The sequence below is a fragment of the Abramis brama genome (genome assembly GCF_963993115.1).
Source record: "Abramis brama genome assembly, chromosome: 8".
In the NCBI taxonomy this organism is placed as follows: domain Eukaryota; kingdom Metazoa; phylum Chordata; class Actinopteri; order Cypriniformes; family Leuciscidae; genus Abramis; species Abramis brama.
Window position 1 is genome coordinate 25,385,913 of NC_139970.1, and position 16,694 is coordinate 25,402,606.

At 35.3% G+C, this 16,694-nt stretch overlaps 1 protein-coding gene across 28 annotated transcripts in view; it reads right to left on the reverse strand.

Moving 5' to 3' along the window:
- The window catches only part of neb (nebulin), a 61,850-nt gene extending 46,671 nt beyond the window's left edge, over positions 1-15,179 (reverse strand). For 27 of the 28 annotated variants that reach the window (XM_084121251.1, XM_084121247.1, XM_084121258.1 and 24 more), the window contains exons 1-26: positions 15,066-15,179; positions 14,256-14,368; positions 13,921-13,986; positions 10,398-10,460; positions 9,371-9,487; positions 8,775-8,882; positions 8,467-8,571; positions 7,360-7,464; positions 7,150-7,254; positions 6,879-6,983; positions 6,468-6,572; positions 6,191-6,298; positions 4,740-4,856; positions 4,199-4,300; positions 4,012-4,119; positions 3,810-3,914; positions 3,622-3,720; positions 2,877-2,981; positions 2,643-2,750; positions 2,451-2,564; positions 2,158-2,355; positions 1,417-1,524; positions 1,224-1,322; positions 1,021-1,125; positions 816-923; positions 400-711 (exon numbers count right to left, since the gene is read on the reverse strand). In XM_084121251.1, the coding sequence (XP_083977377.1) occupies positions 400-711; positions 816-923; positions 1,021-1,125; positions 1,224-1,322; positions 1,417-1,524; positions 2,158-2,355; positions 2,451-2,564; positions 2,643-2,750; positions 2,877-2,981; positions 3,622-3,720; positions 3,810-3,914; positions 4,012-4,119; positions 4,199-4,300; positions 4,740-4,856; positions 6,191-6,298; positions 6,468-6,572; positions 6,879-6,983; positions 7,150-7,254; positions 7,360-7,464; positions 8,467-8,571; positions 8,775-8,882; positions 9,371-9,487; positions 10,398-10,460; positions 13,921-13,965 (2,754 nt within the window). In that variant the 5' untranslated portion in view covers positions 13,966-13,986; positions 14,256-14,368; positions 15,066-15,179. The remainder of the gene's footprint in view (positions 1-399; positions 712-815; positions 924-1,020; positions 1,126-1,223; positions 1,323-1,416; positions 1,525-2,157; positions 2,356-2,450; positions 2,565-2,642; positions 2,751-2,876; positions 2,982-3,621; positions 3,721-3,809; positions 3,915-4,011; positions 4,120-4,198; positions 4,301-4,739; positions 4,857-6,190; positions 6,299-6,467; positions 6,573-6,878; positions 6,984-7,149; positions 7,255-7,359; positions 7,465-8,466; positions 8,572-8,774; positions 8,883-9,370; positions 9,488-10,397; positions 10,461-13,920; positions 13,987-14,255; positions 14,369-15,065) is intronic. The other variant, XM_084121253.1, reaches the window with a different exon arrangement.
- Positions 15,180-16,694: the final 1,515 nt, after the last annotated feature.

The following is a 16,694-nucleotide window of genomic DNA, read 5'->3' on the forward strand; positions in this document are numbered from 1 at the left end:
TTTCAGCATCATTACTCCAGTCTTCAGTGTAACATGATCCAACATTTATTATTATAAATAGTTGACCTGCCTAATATTTTTGTAGAAAATGTGATGTTTTTTCAGGATTCTCTGATGAATAGAACGTTCAAAAGATCTGCTTTCTTGTGATACAGAACTACTTTGTAACATTATACTTTTGATTAATTTATTGTGTCCTTTCTGAAAAAAAGTCTCTTTCAGAAAATCTTACTGACCCCAAACTTTTAAACTTATTGGTATATGGTTTGTAAAATAAGTGTTAAATAAAAAGTATTGCTATAAGTATATGCTATTATTTTCTGTAAATCTAGATGAGAGAGTTTCACAAAGAGCTGAGCCAACATGTACTGTATATTAAGATGATAGATTTTTTCTTACATCACTGGAGCTGACGTTCATGGAGCGAGCTAACGCCAGGTTCATGGCATCAGGCAGCAGGGTGTAATGATGTAAATTCTGCTTGTATCCTGCATAAGTCTGAACCTTAGAGGCATGTTTGGCCTGCACAACACTTAACATGTCCACGGGGGTGTGGTACTTCAGCTTGGATTTGTGGTAATCCCTTTTGTAGTTCCTCTCACTCTGTATCTTAGCCACCTCCATGTAATGCACCAGCAAGGGGTCGTCCTGGAGGCTGCGGAAGCCAACATGATGGCCTCTGTCCTTCATATACAGCTTCTTATACTGAACCTGAAAGGCATCATCATAAATAAACAGTGTATTTAACATTATTCGGTTCCACACTGCACTCTTCCATCCATCAATCTCCTCTATGAAAGGGGCACATCACTTACATCACTAGCAGCATGTCTGGCTGCCTTCGCAGCTTTTACAGGTATGGCGTCAGACTTCAGGTCATACCCCTTTGCAATAGTCTTCAGCCATTCAAGCTTATAGCATTTCTGAAAAAGCAGATACACAATAGATAAACAGAGTCATCACCTTTGCAAAAAAGAACATGCCAAATATCATAAAACACATTAGGGCATTTTCACTTACATCGCTTATGTTGTAGGCATTACACCTGGCCTGAATGAACTGTGGGACATCAGGAGGCAGGGAGTATTTCTGAAGGACTTTATCTAGACCTTTCTTATAGTGCAGCTATAGTGAGGAAAATATTCACAATTTCACATAAATGTGCTGGTTTGGCATTATTCAGAATAACATTTAACCAAGTTTGGTTGGTTGTTTTCCCTTACATCACTTCTTATTATTTGGTTGGCTTTAGCCTGCAGCTGGAGAGGGTGGTCATCTATAGAAGTAAAAGGTACAGTGTCTGGATTCTGCCTGTAGTTTTTCTAAGCAAGAGAAATATGTAAATATTACTTGATTGATGACAACATAAATCCAATATAGATTAAGAAAACTTTGCCTCTTTCTGAAGTGCCATACCTCACTTAAGATATGGCCAGATTTTTTGCACTTCTCAACTTCCAAGGAGCCGTAAGGGACCCAAGGCGTTCCTTTGACATAGTTATCGTAGTCTGACTTGTATTCATTCTGTGGTTACAAATGACGAGAAAAATAAATATCACAAGTTTCACAAAGTATCATAAGTATCACAAAAAATGAAAGGCATGGTTGATCAACTTTTGCTATATAGACTTTTTCTAGTTAATGATCAAAAACATAACTAAAATGAAAAAAAATATCTTATTTAGATTATAAAAATGACTCCAAGTGGCTTCGAAATAGAAACAGTCTGTACATTAAAGACCTCATCAAGTTAAAATTGTGCTTTGTGATTTTAATCCATGTCTTGTGGAATAGATGCTCCTAAAACTGATCGTTTAGCAGATATATAAATGCAAAATTCAATGTCTTTCTCTTTCAAGATCAACATGGACAAAAAATACATAAAAATATATTGATAACTCAACACTAAAATTTTGTATACAAATATTTTAGAACAACAACATCGCCTCACGGGGGATTGCTAAATGCATAAATGTAAATGTGATGTTTGGCTATTGGCTATTTATTCTTCTTTTCTTTTTTTTTTTAAAGACAAGCCTTTCGAAGTCCCAACTCAACTTTATGTTTTAACAGGAAATCTTTAAGGAAAGAAATGAAAACTGCACTTGTCAACACTAAACTTGTGTGTAAGTGTGTAAGAGTTGCAGGGATCCTTACATTACTCTGAATAACATTTGCCTTCTTTGCCGTGTCCAGTGATATGCTGTCATAAGGGAGGAGGTAACGGTTTGAGATCTTCTTATATCCAGTCATGCTGGCAATGGCCTGAGATTTCTTAGCAAGAGTCACAAGCATCATGTCCAGTGGAGCATGGTACTTGGTCTTCATCTTCTCATAGTCTTTCTTGTACTCACGCTGTATTTCAGAGGATCAAAAATGGACTGTTAGTACATAAAAAATCTTTAGGATTGTGTTCATAAGTTATCAGTAATGTGCTAGTTGAACCATACCTCACTTTGGATCTTAGCAACATGTACTGAGTGCATGATCTTGGGGTCATCATTGATGCTGAGAGCCCCGACCATATGTCCTCTGTTCTTCTCATATTCCTTCTTGTATTTCACCTAACATTAAAGACCATACCAGTGTCACAATGGCCTGAAATCTGTCAGGAAAACAACCCAAATATACCATTTACTTACATCACTAGCGATGTTAGTGTGAGCACGGGCTGCAAGGATTGAAATTGCATCTCCTTTCACCTCAAATTTCTTTGCTTTTGCTTTTTCCCATTCAAACTTGTAACACGTCTGTGAACATGAAATAGAAAACCATTCCAGTGAATACAAAATAGTGTATTATGGTCAGGTTTCAGTTCAATCTAATGCTATGAACTTAGGAACAGCAATTCATCAATTAAAAGGCAATCTACTTACATCACTAAGGTTATACGCATTAACTCTAGATTGAATGAAGAAAGGGTAATCAGGAGGGAGGTAACACTTAAACTTCTCCTTCTCATACTTTTTCTTGTAGTTGAGCTGTAGAAAAGAAAAAAAGAGAAAAGTGTTAATGATAATATTCTATATCTTAACATATACATATTTATACATACATACATATATATACATATATATATATATATATATATATATATATATATATATATATATATATATATATATATATATATATATATATATATATATATATATATACAGAGCTATATATATATATAGCCAATATTATATCATATCTTATATTATTATTATTTTGGTACATATTTCATATTCATATCATATTATTATCTTATATTATTATTATTTTGGTACATATTTCCCTAGTAACTACAATGTTTCCATAGTGCTCTATGGTTGTGGTGTTCATCGGAGCAGGATGAGCTCGATAAACACCACTACATGGCTCCTCGGTCTCAAAGGGATTGGTTTTAGTTGTTTGCTAGGCTTGACTTTCACTCGAAATAGCACAAACAACAGTTCTAATAATATGTCTATGGACTGACTCTATTGTCAACAGCAATTGACAACTGTGCTCTAATGATCAATGAGGGTTTTTTTCTAGGACAACATTACAATTCAACAAAGTCCATAAATCACCTGGTAAACTTTTCACAGATTTTTTGGTTTTATTCAGTCATAATAATGAAATCTTTTTACGTACATCACTCAACTGGTGGGCGTTGATGGCAGCTTGCAATTGAACAGGTGAGTCTGTCACCTGTGTGAACTTCACCTTGTCTGGATGTTGACGATAAACTTTCTGAAAAGAGAAACATGCAAAAAAAAAAAAAAACATCACCTAAAGTCAGGTTCTGTATTCAACCCATTAAAGGGAGTTTATGTACTTACATCTTTACATTGATCAAGCTTCTTATTGACTTCGTATTCTGGTGTAACAGTTTGAGGGAAGAAACATCTTGTCTTTATGTCCTCATAATCAGCTTTGTAGTTTTGCTTTTAAATGAGAAAGAAAGCAAATGTGGATACACAAATACATTTTTTGTGATCAAGAAGATGAAAATATATGCATTTCCACATTATGGAAACTTACATCATTCTTCATTTCTTCCATTTTCCGGCAGTGAACTGTAAATATATCTTCAAAGCTACCAACATAATGACCCTTCACCTGATTTTCATACTTCTCTTTATAACGTGCCTGAGGAAAGAGAACGATACAAACTTGAGATGCGAGGAAATATTAAATGTTTGTAGCAAATTATGAAATGATCACTTACATCACTGAACTTCTTCAATACACTATCCATCTTGAATTTGGGAGTGTCGCAGTAATTGATGCTGGATCCCCTTGATTTCTCATAACTAGCTTTATATACTTTCTAGAAAAGACAAAAGAAAGGAATGTCAGAAATTAGCCAACAGTTTGAGATAAACATGATGAGAGGAAAATGCTTCAAAATACTCAGATCACACAACGTATGTGCCAAACAGTGGCAACACAGATAAAATCCCATCCAGTTATCAGGTCTAAAATCAGGGGATTGTTTTTTTTTAATCAACTGCGTGTTTACACTAACTGAATTATAAAGCTATAATCCATGCCATCATTAACTCATTATTAACACTATGACACCAAGCATCAACAAAAAAAGACGGGGAAAAATCACTTTGGTTTTGTAAATATTTGTATTTCACTAAATAATTTATTTCAGCTGTCTTGTGGTAATATTTAGTATGAGGAACCTTAGTAAAGTCCTCTTAGACCATAAAAATGTCCTGACCACTACAGTAAAATGATTAAGATCTGGATTAACATACATCACTCAAGATGGTGCCTGCGTATCTCAGCTGTCTGAGAAGGGGGTTCTCTGTAGCAGGGAGAACGTTGTAATCGCACATGGCTTTTGTCTTCTCATAGTCCTTCTTATATTTGACCTGTGAAGGTGGAAAAAAATGCATATATTAAATGACAAATGATTCTGAAACTGATGTGAGTCATGGGTCCTTCAAGTGTTTAAAGACAACACAAAACGTTCACAAGAAATCCAGGAAGAAAAAACTCATCCCCATTTTTTTTTCCTCAAAATTCCTTACTTTTCCAGACTCAAATTTACAAACCTTTCAGTAGATTTTCAGACCAAATGTAAAATAATATGCATTATATTTAGTATATAGTACAATCATCTGTAAATATTTTATCAGGCTATTTTTCATTGGTTTTCTTAAAATAATATGCACTTACATAATAAGAAACCTTTATAACCTGCATACATTCACCTCTGACACATCAGTTTGATATTGTAAATGTGGTTTGATGTTGCACCATCTCCAAACAGAAAAGTACAGTCTGAATTAAATATTCAGCACAGTCTGAATTAAATGATTATTTGCTCCTTTATTTGTTGCTGGTTTATCTGTCGCACATTCGTTTAGTGCAAAAGAAACTTACTTATGGTAAAGAAAGACAAACAGTTTGCATAATGAAAATGTGCGCCTTGAATTCATTAATTCGGGTTTTACTGTCACTAAACAATCACTAAGATTTTGCCATGAAATCACACTGCTTGTATGATACGTTTATTTTTAGAAATTATTAATTTAATAGTTTAGAAAACTGAATAGGGGAAATTGTCTGGAAACACAAATATTTTTTTCTTTTTTCCATACTTATCCAGAGCTGGAAATTACTCAAATCAAATTCCATACTTTTGCAAACAGCGTGTATAAAAATACACAGGATCTAATCCTGCTTGTTCTTTCATGTCCTCACTTGTGATGCAGCAATGATAAATTAGTAAGCAGGGATCAAAAGAGATAACCAGATCATCAGTCATGTGAATCTCTGGATTGACTCATGATCTGTTTAAAGAGTCATCGCGGGAAGGTTGTTTCCATACAATGAGAAGAGATCTAAAAAAGTATGTCCATTGATATGTACTCTCACTTTTATTTTTAATCAGGAGGCAATGCACGAATACTGGAATGTCCTAAAGCTAGTCTGAAAATACAGTGATAAAAAGTAAAAAACACTTCTACTAGTTAAAATGCCATATTCTCTCATTTATAGATAGTGCATCATTTAAAATATTGCTTGTGTACATCATTACATTTCTTTGTTTTAATTTTATAAAAAAATTCTAGGCTGCATATTTCTAGGTTTATATAAAAGAAATCACCAGGTTTTCATATGGTATCAGACTCCACTATATGTGTGAAGAAATAAAAAAGAAAAAGAAAAAAAAGAGTGTAAATAAATTCTCAAAACTTACCGAACTTGCAGCTTCGCGAGCCTTTTTATTGGAAGCATACGTTGGTGTGTCTGTTTGCATGAAATAAATTTGGTCTTTCATATCTTCAAATTCAGCCGTATATTTTTTCTGGAAAGAATCAAAGTGTGACACTCAGTTAAAAATGTGTAACATTTGATCTGAATATTAAGAATGTTTTATATTAATTATGTGCATGTTTCACTTTGATAAATATATTTATTTGAACTATTCCATCAGAACATCTGTTTTTGAATAACGCTGAGTTTATGGCACTTACGTCGCTGATGTTGTCCATAACCATTCTAGCAATAGCGACATCAAAGTAAGGGGTTTCACACCATTTGCCCTTGACGTTCTTGTTGTAATCCTCACGATATTTAAGCTGTGAAGAATTGAAGGGTTTTATATTATTTCTCACCTTCGTCGAGCCTATGGCTTACATGCACAATCTATTGTTGCAGGGACAGAAACATTTACATTATACACAATTTCTGCTGTTCACTTCGTAAAATACAATATAATATAAAACTACAATATAACTACAAATAAAATGTATTGCTTTGGGCTAAACAAAACTTTGATAGATTGATAGATGGAAACTAAAAAGACCATTTGTGGTAGGACTCGTTTTTAACACTTGGGAAAATGGGAATTGATTCAGAAGGCACAAAAACCAGGGAAGTCTTACATCACTACGATTGGCAAAGTTTTTCTTTGCCAGTTCCATCTCCGGGGAATCAGCCAGAGACGTGTACTTTGCCTTGCGCTCATCATGGCCCTTCTTGTAGACAATCTGTGAAGGTGGAGCACAACAGATTTTTGAGACAAGGTATGCAGTAAGAGCATTTGTAATATTTTTTAGGTAAAATAAAATATTTAGTTTAGAGACAAAAAGCTTTTGTTTTTCCATATGACAGTTTAATGATAGTTGATTTTTGAAATTTCACAATTTGACTTACATCACTGAGGTCTTTTTGGGCCTTGGCCACCCTGCGCAGCTCTGGGCTGTCACTGTATGGATAGTACATGGTCTTATCTTCATCCCACGCCTCAGTGTACAATTTCTGATAGGGATATTAAATCATTGTAGAAGGTGAATCAGCCAGTAATTTCAGTATAAATTTTACTTTAGCGCTTATCTAATACTAAAATAGGAATCAGAGATCTACCTTGCTGTAATTTGCTGCATTCTTCACAGCAAGAACCAGCTCAGGGGCGTCAGGAGGGAGCAAGTACCTATCCTTGGTCTCGTCCCATTTCTGCCTGTACAGAACCTGGAGAAGGTGTATATGGAGAACTTATTTTATATGACAATAAACAACACAATGGATAGTTGGGTAGTCGTTAGGTAATCTTTTGTGTCTTTTCTACTTATATTCGGACGGGATTAGTTTTACAAGGGTAGATGGAGTAAAGTAATTTTACTACAGGTCGTCTGTAATATTAATGGACAATTGGCACGTGATAAGAAATCTAAAACTAGCAAAAGTGGGAGGAGTAACTCGATTTACTCACCGCCGTCACCACGTGCGCAAACACATTAATCTATAGATATACGTAACAGTTAGGTCTGATCGAACGATTGATTAATTAAATTAATTAAATTCTGATTGGATTCTGTTGGTAGGTACTTAACCAAAGCTAAAATACCTTCTTTTTGATGCGGAAAACACTTGAGTTTTGCCACAGACTTGTCCCACTGTCTAGAACGCTACTGAATGCTTTTTCAAGTGCCTCAATATACTTGAAAAACCACGGAAACTACTTTTAAACAGGACATGACGGAATATTTACATACATTTACAGCTGGTATATTCGCACAGGATTAGTATTACCTTGGGTTATTTTTCCGGACCTTTTTATAGAAGGTAAAAGTTGCCGTAAGTTTTACTGACATTGTCTGATTACTGAGATGGCACATTGGGATGGGACTAACATTCCTGAGAAGCTCTGGTAAGTACTTTACCCCACCTCTCCATGTTAAACTAATCCAGTCAGAATAGGGCTTTAGAATGCAATATTGAGGACTGACGACTTGAGTTAAAATAAAACAAAACTCTTTACTGAGCAGTATTGCACATGAATTTCTGCAGTGCACTGAATCACTTAGTTCTTTTCCCTACAGTGCTGTCTCTCTAGCAAAGCATTATGGGGATGCCTTCTTAAAGCTTAACAGCATAATATCAAGACAGTTTAAACAATTCTGTTATTATTATTCAACTTGATTATTAAACATTAATTAGAATTCACAAGTCTATCTTGACACAAGCACTTACTTTGCTGATGAGCTCAGAGACATGCTTCACGTGGGCAATCTCGCGAGCCTCACCATCATAGAGGCTGGTGGTTTTGGCCTTCAGTCCCTCCATACGGTATTTCACCTGGGTTATCAAAAATATGTATTGTTAGCGAATCAGCTAGAATTTTGCATGAAGTAAGCTATCTGTACATTGTTTATTAGGAGCTTTAGACTAGGTTTCAAAAAGCATCAGCTATATTCAAAAATAGCCCACGTGAACATGAAGATTTTGCAAACTATACTCTGACAGAATATAGTAATATATGATCCACAAAGGGTACATACCTCACTAAGCTGCTCCTGGGCCTTCTTGATACGAATCATCTCAGGTGTGTCAGCCGAAATGGCATAGGGCTGCCCCTTTGATTTATCATATTCCTCCCTGTATTTATTCTACAAAAGCATACAAAACAATACAGTATTGTGTAAAAGTGTGCTGATTTAGTGATTAAGAAACATTTTTTATTATTATTAAAATTGAAAATGCTTAATATTTTTGTGGAAACCATGATATTTTTTCAGAATTCTTTGATGAATCGAATAAAAAAGACAGAAAACCAGATTTTCTTTAATGTAAAAGTCTTTTGATCAAAAAGCATCCATGCTGAATAAAATGATTACTTTCTTAAAAAAAACCAAATCTTACTGTCCCAAACTTTTGAACTTCTATCAAATATCTGGTTTTATTCTGATGGTTCTCAAACTGTGACCTACGGACATGATGTGGTCACATTAATTTTATGCTAATCTGTTTCTGTTGTCTCCCACAAATAATGTAACTCACAGTTATGAGGCTTTGGGATCGTTAGCAGTTTAGTTAATTTCAATGAAATAAGAACAAAACATCAGTCAAGGAAACTTGTGGATTAATATTTTCTTACATGGCTGTACTGGTCAAGCATCTTCTGGCTGTGTGCCAGGTAAGGAGTCATGAACTTTGAGGTGTCCACCTTCACCTTCTTCCTGACTGACCGTCTGGGAAGTCCACCTGGTGCGGACTTAAAAAAAAAAAAAAGAGGAGCAATCAACATTCAAGACAAATGGTGCTATAAATGAGAAACATATCTAACATCTTTCACATTTACAGTATTTCATTGTTGAAGGCCAAACTGTTTTGGAGAACTTTACATCTCTCTTGGGGGCACAGTTTTGTGGGACCAAAATACCTAATTCCCATTATCATTATAAGCAATCACAAAGCCTGTTTGGTACATCTAATTTTGTATGTATGGGTTTATTCGAAAAACAGAAAATGGATGGGGTAAAGATAGGGTAATTTAATTTTGACAATTAATTTTGCAGCACTTGCCTCCCACGTCTTCAGCAAACAATTCGTTAGTTTAATTTACCATGCAAATTAATACTTGGCTTTTTATAGCAAATGAGTGAAAAGGTTAAACAGCATATTTCAAAGACAGGTCAGTAAATTAGTATTGGCTAGATAGTAATTTAGTTAATGTTTATTTAAGAAAACAAGCAGAAAACTACAGAAAATACTCTTTCGGGACAGTCAAACAAAGTGCTTAAAGCATTAGTTACCGCATACTACTACAGCTTTAAACAAATATAAACTGAAGTAACAATACACATCACATTAACTCACATAAAGAAAGCTCTATTACCACACCCTCACTGTTCACTAACGCTATGGCATTTGCATGGCTCTGTATCATGGGGGCTATTTTTTGTAAATGTGCTACTCAAAGAATTTAATTTGGACATAATATTACATTTTTACTGACATATGAATTGTTAAACAAGGGAGTTTGTTTAATAATCCACTCTTTAAGTCGGTACCATTTGGATAGTTCTAACTAATACAAACTAAACTAGTATGTGAAGGAATGGAATAGCCCCCATGGCATGTGGGAGGGACGCAGATCCGTTTCACCTGGGATGATCATTTACCTCAACACCATGAGACATTGAGGTGGACGTGGTGGTGATTGTTGGACCCTCCTCATAGTAGTACTATAAATATAGGAAAAACTCTGGGCTTTCAAAATGACGATCACACACTTCAGGAAAACACTACAATCTAGAAAAGTGACTTTTTCCAGCTCTGGTTCTGGTTCGTAGGCATAAAATCCCTTAATCCCCTAAATTCCCTTTAAAGCAATTCATTTCACTCAGCGGCCATCTTTGAAACGCCTCTCGGGCAGCCATTTCAGTCATGAAAGTACAGCTCCCATCTCTCTGAATGGGGAAACATCAAATTCTCCAAAGCTGCTCACCAAGCTTACGATAAAATTTCATAATTGAAACAAACAACTGTCTCCTAAATTTTGTTTTTAAATGCTCTTATCATCATTGCACTTTTTCACTCTTTGTATATTTAAAGTCTTTCTTAAAATCCACATTTTGACCAGAAATACATTTAATGTAGTTGGATCCTCTCTAGGCTTACCGAAGTCTATCATTGTACCAGATATATGTCCTGTTATTCATGTTTAGATTAATTACATTACAAAGTCATCCATTAACCAGTCTTGCATAATTTCATCATGCTAATAAGAGGGTTCCATGTCATTTTTACCATATAACAAAATAAGATATAGAAAAAGAATCGGTTTGACTGATATTTCTTGCCACTATTCACACTTTTCTTTTTCTTAATTTTTTATTGAACGTTTAGTTAGTATCAGGTTTATCAACAAATTACTTAATTTGGTGGGTCTCTGAAGAATCAAAAACATCATTATACCACTGTGTGTTCAACAAATAGGTTAAGTAATTCACATATTTAAGGTTTTATTTTTGCATAACTTTTTACACAACTTTTTTATAGCCATTCAGAATAAAAGATAAACATAAACTTTTAAGCTTAACATGCCAAATTTATGTTTTAACCTATGTACTGTAGATTGCAAAGCAACTGTGCATAAATATTATTCCAATAACCACTGTTAAATTACATAAAAAAACAGAGAAAAATGGTCCTGATATTGGCTCTGCAGATGACATAAAAAAAATAATTTAAAAAACAGATGGCCACGAATCAAGAATTAATTCCCATGACTTATTAACTTATGACCATGTAGTACTAATTTGTTCTTTCATTCCCACACTTTAACTAAATTAAAACGAATCAATAACTTGGATTAATAAGTCATGGGAACTAATTCTTGATTCATGGTCTCCGAGGTATATCTGTATATTGTGTAAAAATATACTAATGAGACTTTTTTTTCCAGTGGAGCTCTGTCGCTGATTGACAGAGCCGTATGACTGGCCAGTGCTAAGAACATTTTAGTGCCCTAATGACCTCACCACTATTATTATTTGCAGCTAACGTTATTGTCATGGTAGTAAATAGAAACAGCGGGTCAGGGAACAAATTCCAAAACAAACGCCTACATACATTTGACTCCCAAACTGTCCAGAGAATAAACTATCCCCTACTGGTCTTTAGTCAGATATCATGACAGAACTCTCTGAAACCGTCACTGACAACAACATCACAAGGCCTAAGATCGTGTAAGAAACCTATATGAAACCAGAGCAGGAAAAAAACACTCCAAATTTATGAATTTACAGGAGCTAGAGGCTTCTTTATTTGGACCAGCGGGCAGCAGAAAATTCTTACAGTATGTAGGTTTTATTAGCCTGTGCATTATATACCATTTTTCTTTATCTTTCACCTAACAGACAAGATATGGGAGATTCAGTGAATTCAATGAATATACTGTGAAGCACAATCTCTATCTCCAACTCTTACAGGTGTTTTTTTCCACAGGTCCTCCCCCCCCAAAGCATTTTAACAGCATGACGTTAACAGCAAAAGGAGTGTAATTTACAACACGGCTCGTCTCATTTGCCTCCCTGCGAGTCAGCCGTAGATGTCCTCTTCTATATTTGTATCTCTTGAAAGAACAACTCAGCCAAAGCTGAAGGCTGCTTTTTCCATTAATGGGGAGATAAGCATATAAAAATAATCCACAAAACTTTTGATATATAGATTTTTATTAGTGCCACATTTATTTATAAAACACTATATACCTGTAAATAATAAGTTCTGAAAAAAAATTCAATATAATTTTATAGACTGTATCTGAAAAATCAATAAAATATAAAGAACAAAATGTGATTCTCTGCTGTCCCCAGATCCAATAAAAGAAGCCATCTTAATTAAGGCTGATACCTTTCAGGTTCTATTCTAAGTGTAAATGAAAGCAGTAGTGAAATCAGAGCGTGTAACGTATATAATTCAAAATATTGTGTTGAGATTTCCATCTGCTCAAAATGCAAGATGACGAATTTCCATTTCCTGCATATGTTAAAGGGGAATCCAAAAGCATTTGTTCTTTCAAAAATAAATCTTTAACACCGAATCAATGAAAAGTTTGGTTAATGCAATTGTTTGGTAAACCCCTATAATATATCTACAACAGAAATGGACATGAAAGTATACAAGGTCTACTTTAACTCTATTTCTCTTGGAAATACTGAATTAAAGTATCAACCTTCTGCTTTCACTCTTCCATTGAACACTCAGATAGACAAATTTACATGTACAGAGAGAATTTCAATGAATAACATGACAAAAACACATTGAGGTAAACGAAAACTGCTGGAAGCTTCAAGAGGAGCTGTGGTTAAATCTAAAAAATTAGCTCTATTAAAAAAAATGACTGGCCGAAATCATATTTAAATAACATATTTCAAATCAGAAACAAAATCTGTCATGAACTGTCCCAATAAATGTTGTTTTAAGTAAATCAGCCAAAATACCTCCAAATATGGTATATATGCAAAATGATGCCAATTGTGCAACCAATCGATCAAGTTTGAAATAACACGGGATTTTCTGCTCATAATGAAGCTTGCAGGTCGAATTAGCTGCTCTGAACAGAACATAATCCCACTGTTAGTATAAAAGTGAGAGTATTATATCTAACAATGGTTATTTCCATTCAGGCTTCTTTGGTGTGATCAGGAAAACATTACATTAGCATGTTCATTCATAATAAGATCTTATTATCAGATGATGACAAACTCCTGCAGGGGTCATTTACTATTAAGTAAAGGATGGTTTGCCACGTATGTAATTGATATCTCGTCAAGGTATTAAATTAATTGCATCTATTGAAAAGAAAGCAGAGATGCATTTATTACTGGGAATGAAATATGTATTGAATGGAATTTAGTGCACTAGCCTCCAAGGAACAGGTCATCTGAAATGGGATCCAATGCTAATCATATACGACAAGGCAGCTCATACTGAACTGCTGACGGTGGATATCATAGACCACTATTCATAGGGTTTGCCAGTACACCTATGGGACTGAGATCTATGAGGCGTTAATGTGAAAAGCCTATATAAGCTATTCAAGGGGCAAAGTGAAATAATGTAGAGCGGCATTACTGTCAATCTTTCAATGAATGAGGGTAAATAAATTATAAATTGCAATGTATTAAATTTGTATCTTACCTCCTCCTCCACAATCTCCTCTTCATACTCTTCTTCTGATGCCATCTTCAAACAGATTTATTAAGTCTATCCAAGCAAATTAAAGACTATCAGACACTAGCAAGTGCTAATCTGTATAGTACATGTTTGTAAATATTTACTAACGGTATTAAACTAATTCCTGTCACAGACTCTGAGAAATAAACAGTGTTTTTGAATACTTAAGATGGCAAATAAAGCTTTCAAATTCACCAGGACTTGAAGGACACTCTACAAAGAGGAATTAACAACAGGCTAGGAATGATTTGCCAATTTCAGTGTTCAAGTTAAAGAACCAAACTAAAAAGTTGACGTACCTTTACTATAGAAGGTTACGGTAGAATTTCAGCAACCCTACAGTAAAGAAGGTGCTCGCTTTCCATCCACTCGTGTCCCAATCTCCTATTCCACTTTATGTATTCCTGCAAACCTAAACAAAGACAAAAATGTGTCAGTTTTCCTCTGACTGAGCTGACACTTTAGCGTGGGTGGATCAACAAAAGCAAAAAATGTATTTTGTGCTGAAATTTTTCTGCAGGCCTTGTTAGTTGAGAGGGTTTGACACCTAAGACCCCCCAAAACGAAGCGCCTCCTGGTTGAAGCCTTGCGACAGCTGCTCTGAATCGCTCCAGCTATTTGTCATGTAAGCCAATGCTGCGGGCTGATTGGCTGGCTTTGTTTAGCTAGTGGAGCTCCAATGCCTTCTGAGGCTACAGGTTAATTTTAGGTCTGACCACTAACTACCCTTTTTTAGGGACCCAACTCCCAGAAAATGATATGAAATAATGCTTTTCTATGCTTTTTCATCAGAAAGATTGAGAGGAATGTGGATGGGACTTTAACAAACTCCTGTCCATGAGGTGAGTTGCTTCAGAAAGTCTTCCAAGAAAAACAAAGTCCAGGAATAAGTTCCAGCTTTGAGTAATTGGTTGTTCCTGCAATGGTGGCCAATAAAGTCAGATGATTTTTATCAGGCTGTGGTTAAAGGACCAGCATCGCCCTCAGCATCACTTCCATCTACCAACAGGCTTTAGAAGATGGTCAATCCAACAGAGCAGGCCATGCAAAGAGTGCTGGAGAGTAAAATCTGGTGTGCTGTTTGATTTTGTGGTTTTTCCTTTGCTTACCGGTGACTTTAAAGTTAAAACGTTTCCCAAACTGCCAGAGCCTCCCCAACTCTTCCCTCCTGAGAAACGCCGGGCAAAAGCTCACAGCTGCAACGGCACTTCGGTTATCATGTGCCCCTATCCACCAATCAGTGGGCAGAATTCTCAGGTTTCAAAAGCTAAATATATACTAGCGACCCTTCAGAAAAGTGCACCTGTTCAGCAAATCATCAGCAATACAACTATGAGGAAGATAAAAGAAAATACCTGGTTTCTCTGAATGAGGGAATGTAGGGATGCAACATTCAGCAAGATGTTCTGTGGAGGTCTTGGGAGTAGTGGAGATCCTGGGGGGGAAACTGGGTCTTATCTGTGAAGATGGCTAGAGAAACTTCTTGAGGTCACTGGTTTACATCCAAGTGTACATGGAACCCATAGGCTGACATCAAGAGTAAAATAAACTGTTGACTTGTCCACCCAATTACAAACCCATCTAGACTGACTCAGAAACAGATAAGAATGATCTGATTCTCAGTCTATATTCTGTCTATAGGCATTATACTCAATGCATGTGGACTGTCCATTATACAGCTAGTACAATGATGATCTAAGGATGAGTCATTATTAAATAGCTTTTTTAGAAAGTGTCCTACAACATCTCCCAAGCACTTCTGAGCAGACAGACAGCTGCTGTCTCACCCGAATCTAATCCTGATGAATACCTTACAGTATTAAACTATTCAGGGTCACTCAAAAATACAGCGGACACTATTTTTAAAGCACCCTGAGTGGCAGTAAAGGGGTGATGTTTAGGCACAGAGGTATGTTTCCTTAAACCCATTATATCATTGAGTGGAACCGTTTGAACAATACTTTGCTGATGCACCTCGAGACACAAGATATACAACAATTTTATCACAATGTGCTCAAAACTTCCTTTTGAGATTTCCACTCAAAAGTCCTACAGTTCTCCACATCTCCATGGTGGGGCAGCATGACTGAGCTGAACGTGAATGACAGAGGCAGCTGTGACTGTGTCAGCTCAGTGTTTCCCTCTGTCCTCTATTTCAGAACTCCAAACAGTGATGGAACACTATAAATAAAGAAGTATAAAAACAGAACAATAAAATATTTGCCAAGGCAACGATTCTCATTTTCATTTATTTTAACTTGATATACTAAAATAACTCAAATTAAAATAAATATTTAAAAAATAAATAAACAAATGACAAAAACACACATCAAACCTTAAAATTAAAACTTAAAATATAAAAATAAACAGTCATGGACTAACAGGGTGGAAATAACATAATTTTCGCTATATTCCTGGCTTGGAAATGAATAAAAGATACAAAAATGGGGTCAAACAGGGAGGAAATTTGAAGGGAGATGAACTCTAGGTTGATGATTCTATTCAACTACTTTAAGATTTGAACATTTGATTGATTTTCCATGCAATTTGCCTAACAGGGTGCATGTATGCACAAGGCATTAATAATAAAACAAATGTAATACTGATTGGGTTAATATTTTAAAGATCGGACTAATTAGTACATACTAACAGGGTGGAAAAGCAATAATTTCATCTGGGAACAGAGGAAAACATGGACAACTGTTGACTAAGCTTATGAACAATACTTCAATCCAGTG